The sequence below is a fragment of the Cynoglossus semilaevis genome, chromosome 7 (assembly GCF_000523025.1).
Source record: "Cynoglossus semilaevis isolate Cse_v1.0 chromosome 7, Cse_v1.0, whole genome shotgun sequence".
Taxonomy (NCBI): Eukaryota; Metazoa; Chordata; class Actinopteri; order Pleuronectiformes; family Cynoglossidae; genus Cynoglossus; species Cynoglossus semilaevis.
Window position 1 is genome coordinate 13,495,636 of NC_024313.1, and position 5,412 is coordinate 13,501,047.

Genomic DNA, 5,412 nt, shown 5'->3' on the forward strand with positions numbered 1-5,412 from the left:
TAACGGTGAGGGGCGGGGGCCGGGGGGGGGCAGGTCAGGACAGGACAGGACAGGACAGGACGGTCGTCCACTGACCGCTGTGGTCTGCGTCTCCTCCAGGTTCCCAGGAAGTCCAAACTGACCGTCCACAGGAACGTGAGGGACGACGAAGGCTTCATCGTCCGACACTTCGCTGGAGCCGTGTGCTACGAGACGGTGCGTCCACTGTCACTCCCCGAGACCTGATGGAAGACGGCGCCCCCTGCTGCCGGGGCCTTGAAGTTCACCTTTGATCTACTTCTTACATTTGTGTTCCAGACCCAGTTTGTGGAGAAGAACAACGACGCCCTGCACATGTCTCTGGAGAGTCTGGTCAGTGAGTCCAAAGACCGCTTCGTCCGACAACTCTTTGAGAACTCCAGCAGCAGCAAAGACCTGAAGCAGAAGGCCGGAAAACTGAGCTTCATCAGCGTCGGGAACAAGTTCAAGGTTGGATGGATGGATGAGGTGGATGGGTGGGTGGATGGGGGGGATGGATGAGGGGGATGAGGTTGATGGATGGATGGATGAGGTGGATGGTCAGGTGGGATGGATGATGAGGTGGATGGGTGGATGGATGAGGGGGATGGATGAGGTGGATGAGGTGGATGGATGGATGGATGAGGGGGAGGGATGAGGTGGATGGATGAGGTGGATGTGGTGGATGGATGAGGTGGATGAGGTGGATGGATGGATGAGGAGGATGGATGGATGAGGTGGATGGATGAGGTAGGTGGATGTGGTGGATGGATGGATGGATGAGGGGGAGGGATGAGGTGGATGGATGAGGTGGATGAGGTGGATGGATGGATGAGGAGGATGGATGGATGAGGTGGATGGATGGGGGGATGAGGGGGATGGATGGATGAGGGGGAGGGATGAGGTGGATGGATGAGGTGGATGTGGTGGATGGATGAGGTGGATGGTCAGGTTGGATGGATGATGAGGTGGATGGGTGGTTGGATGGATAAGGTGGATGGATGGTTAGATGGATGGTTGTTGGATGAGCGTGTTGCTGCTCCTCCTCCACTGACGTCTGTCTGTTGTTCTCCAGACTCAGCTCAACATTCTCCTGGAGAAGCTCCGCAGCACGGTCAGCTCCTCACACAAACATCTACAAACATCTCACCTTCACCTCCTTTCATCTCCAGCTAACGTCCTGCAGCACAAACCCGGGGCCAAACTAAGGCCCGGGAGCCGGCTCTTTAATCCGTCCAAATGATCGGATTCAGTTCAGTTCTGTCTTATTTCTGCAATGCCTGCATTTCCCCAATAGGTGGCGTAGAAAAGTAGCCTTTACTGACGTGTTTTTAATGTGTTGTTGGAGACGTCGCCTGAATGTTTCTGGTGACTCTGCGTCTGTGTTCCTCAGGGTTCCAGTTTTGTTCGCTGCATCAAACCCAACCTGAAGATGATCAGTCACCAGTTTGAAGGAGCGCAGATCCTGTCGCAGCTGCAGTGTTCAGGTCAGACGCTAACCTGTAGCTACAACCAGGCTAACCTTCAGCTTCAGTCATCTTCAAGCTAACCTTTAGCTTCAGTTCTCTTCAGGCTAACCTTTAGCTCCAGTCATCTTCCGGCTAACCTTTAGCTTCAGTTCTCTTCAGGCTAACCTTTAGCTCCAGTCATCTTCCGGCTAACCTTTAGCTTCAGTCCTCTTCAGACTAACCTTTAGCTTCAGTCAACTTCAGGCTAACCTTTATCTTCAGTCATCTTCAGGCTACCCTTTAGCTTCAGTCATCTCCAGGCTAACCTTTATCTTCAGTCATCTTCAGGCTAACCCTCAGCTTCAGTCATCTTCAGGCTACCCTTTAGCTTCAGTCATCTCCAGGCTAACCTTTATCTTACGTCATCTTCAGGCTAACCATTAACTACAGTCATCTTCAAGCTAACCTTTAGCTTCAGTCATCTTCCGACTAACCTTTAGCTTCAGTTCTCTTCAGGCTAACCTTTATCTTACGTCATCTTCAGGCTAACCCTCAGCTTCAGTCATCTTCAAGCTAACCTTTAGCTTCAGTCCTCTTCAGACTAACCTTTAGCTTCAGTTCTCTTCAGGCTAACCTTTAGCTCCAGTCATCTTCCGGCTAACCTTTAGCTTCAGTTCTCTTCAGGCTAACCTTTAGCTCCAGTCATCTTCCGGCTAACCTTTAGCTTCAGTCATCTTCAGGCTAACCATTAACTACAGTCATCTTCAAGCTAACCTTTAGCTTCAGTCATCTCCAGGCTAACCTTTATCTTCAGTCATCTTCAGGCTATCCTTTATCTTCAGTCATCTTCAGGCTACCCTTTAGCTTCAGTCATCTCCAGGCTAACCTTTATCTTCAGTCATCTTCAGGCTACCCTTTAGCTTCAGTCATCTTCAAGCTAACCTTTAGCTTCAGTTCTCTTCAGGCTAACCTTTAGCTTCAGTTCTCTTCAGGCTAACCTTTAGCTTCAGTCAACTTAAGGCTAACCTTTATCTTCAGTCATCTTCAGGCTATCCTTTATCTTCAGTCATCTTCAGGCTATCCTTTAGCTTCAGTCATCTCCAGGCTAACCTTTATCTTCAGTCATCTTCAGGCTATCCTTTAGCTTCAGTCATCTCCAGGCTAACCTTTATCTTCAGTCATCTTCAGGCTAACCCTCAGCTTCAGTCATCTTCAGGCTATCCTTTAGCTTCAGTCATCTTCCGACTAACCTTTAGCTTCAGTTCTCTTCAGGCTAACCTTTATCTTACGTCATCTTCAGGCTAACCTTCATCTTCAGTCATCTTCAGGCTATCCTTTAGCTTCAGTCATCTCCAGGCTAACCTTTATCTTCAGTCATCTTCAGGCTACCCTTTAGCTTCAGTCATCTCCAGGCTAACCTTTATCTTACGTCATCTTCAGGCTAACCTTTAGCTTCAGTTCTCTTCAGGCTAACCTTTATCTTACGTCATCTTCAGGCTAACCTTTAGCTTCAGTCATCTTCAGGCTAACCTTTAGCTTGTCCTCAGGTATGGTGTCGGTCCTGGACCTGATGCAGGGAGGGTTCCCGTCCAGAGCTCCGTTTCACGAGCTCTACAACATGTACCAGAAGTTCATGCCTCCCAAACTGTGTCGCCTGGACCCACGGCTCTTCTGCAAGGTCTGACCTTTGACCTTTGACCTGTGAGAGACCGCCCACCATGTGCTGCACCTGCTGATGAGTGTGTGTGTGTGTGTGTGTGTTTCAGGCTCTGTTCAAAGCTCTGGGCCTGAATGAGAAGGACTACAAGTTTGGACTGACCAAGGTGTTCTTCAGACCAGGGAAGGTGAGGACACACACACACACACACACTCACACACACACACACACACACACTCTCGGTGTTGTTGTCTAACCTGTGGTCCGCTCTCACGTCTGTGGCACCAGTTTGCAGAGTTCGACCAGATCATGAGGTCGGACCCCGACCATCTGGCCGAGCTGGTGAAGAAAGTGAACCAGTGGTTGATCCACAGTCGCTGGAAGAAGGTCCAGTGGTGTTCACTGTCCGTCATCAAGCGTGAGTGTCTGTGGGTGAGTACGTGCTAACCGTTAGCAGAGCGGCGTGCGGAGCAGACGTTTTCTTCTTCTTGTCCCTCAGTGAAGAACAAGATCTTGTATCGAGCCGGAGCTTGTACCACCGTCCAGAAGACCGTGAGGATGTGGCTCTGTAAGAGGAAACACAAGCCCAGGTCTGCTCCCCCGCACCTCCTCCTCCTCCTCCTCCTCCTCCTCCTTTGCTTCCTTTGCTTCCTTTCATCCTCCTCCTCTTCCTCCTCCTCCTGTGTGTGTCCTCCAGGATCGATGCTCTGGTGAAGGTCAGGAACCTGAAGAAGAGGATGGACCGGTTCACCCAGGTGGTGTCTGGACTGAAGGAGGGCAAACAGGAGATGAGTCGACAGATCCAGGACCTGGAGGCCGCCATCGACGCCCTGATGATCAGGATCAAGGTGAGTCGGACCCGACCGGACCCGACCGGACCCTGGGAACCCCCCGCTCAGGAGGAGGAGGAGTGTGACGGAGTGTGTGCTGCTCTTCATCAGAACACCGTCATGAGTCGCCTGGAGCTGCAGCAGCAGCACCAGGCTCTGGTCACTCGCTCTGAGCAGCTGCTGACCGAGCTGCAGAAGAAGAAGAAGGAGGAGGAGGAGAGGGAGCGGCTGAGGCGCATCCAGGAGGAGATGGAGCGGGAGAAGAAGAGGAGGGACGAGGAGGAGCAACGCAGGCAGCAGGAGGAGCAGGAGAGGAGGCTGTGAGTGGAAAACCTTGTCCTTGTGGTTTTCTCAGTGGCGACATCTAGTGGTGGACGTTGTCATCATTTCTTCTTCTGTCCTGCAGTAAATCGGAGATGGAGCTGAAGAGGAGGCAGGACGAGGAGGAGAGGAAGAAGAGGGAGGAGGAGGAGAGGAGGATTCAGGTGGGCGTGTCCTCGGTTTGACTGCTAACTGTTAGCCGCTGGAGTTAGCCAGGCTGTAGCAACAAACTAGCAAAGTGGTCCGTGTGTGTGTGCAGCTGGAGATGGAACAGCAGGTGGCAGCAGAGCGTGAGCAGGACGCTGCTCGTCAGGCCGTTCTGGAGCAGGAACGTCGGGATCGAGAACTGGCGCTGAGAATCGCTCGGAGCGAGGCGGAGCTAATACTGGAGGAGAGCAACAGCGACGCGGCGCTGCGCAGGTAACACACGCACCCGTCTGCCTGATGTACAGGGGGCGCTGTCCTAAAACGAACTGCTAAAAGTGGACCTCAGTGTCAGCCTGGAAGGTTAGACTCAGGAGCTGAAGGTTTTCAAGCAGAAAGATTGAAGGGTAACTAGTGGTAACTAGTGGTAACTAGTGGTAACTAGTTTTGAAGGACAGTCTCACACACACACACACACACAGACTCAGTGTGCTGGGTGACCTCTGACCTCTTGTTCTTCTGTTTGTTTCTTCTCAGCAGTCTGTCTTCACTGCCTTCATCTCCAGAACCCACAGCTGCAGCGTAAGATTCACCACCTCTGACCTCTGACCTCTGATCAGTAATCATTCATAATTGACCTCTGACCTCTGATTAGTAATCATTCATAATTGACCTCTGACCTCTGATTAGTAATCATTCATAATTGACCTCTGACCTCTGATTAGTAATCATTCATAATTGACCTCTGACCTCTGATTAGTAATCATTCATAATCGACCTCTGATCAGTAATCATTCATAATTGACCTCTGACCTCTGACTAGTAATCATTCATAATTGACCTCTGACCTCTGACTAGTAATCATTCATAATTGACCTCTGACCTCTGACTAGTAATCATTAATAATCAACCTCTGACCTCTGATTAGTAATCATTCATAATCGACCTCTGATCAGTAATCATTCATAATTGACCTCTGACCTCTGATTAGTAATCATTCATAATTGACCTCTGA

The 5,412-nt window shown here is 50.6% G+C and overlaps 1 protein-coding gene across 1 annotated transcript in view; it reads left to right on the plus strand.

The window, feature by feature from the left end:
* The window catches only part of myo6a (myosin VIa), a 22,044-nt gene that overhangs the window by 12,472 nt on the left and 4,160 nt on the right, over positions 1-5,412 (plus strand). The window contains exons 18-30 of the mRNA XM_025056814.1: positions 100-195; positions 298-468; positions 1,073-1,111; positions 1,391-1,484; positions 2,993-3,123; positions 3,212-3,289; positions 3,391-3,520; positions 3,602-3,692; positions 3,800-3,950; positions 4,044-4,252; positions 4,339-4,417; positions 4,513-4,673; positions 4,935-4,979. Coding sequence (XP_024912582.1) covers positions 100-195; positions 298-468; positions 1,073-1,111; positions 1,391-1,484; positions 2,993-3,123; positions 3,212-3,289; positions 3,391-3,520; positions 3,602-3,692; positions 3,800-3,950; positions 4,044-4,252; positions 4,339-4,417; positions 4,513-4,673; positions 4,935-4,979 — 1,475 coding nt within the window. The remainder of the gene's footprint in view (positions 1-99; positions 196-297; positions 469-1,072; positions 1,112-1,390; positions 1,485-2,992; positions 3,124-3,211; positions 3,290-3,390; positions 3,521-3,601; positions 3,693-3,799; positions 3,951-4,043; positions 4,253-4,338; positions 4,418-4,512; positions 4,674-4,934; positions 4,980-5,412) is intronic.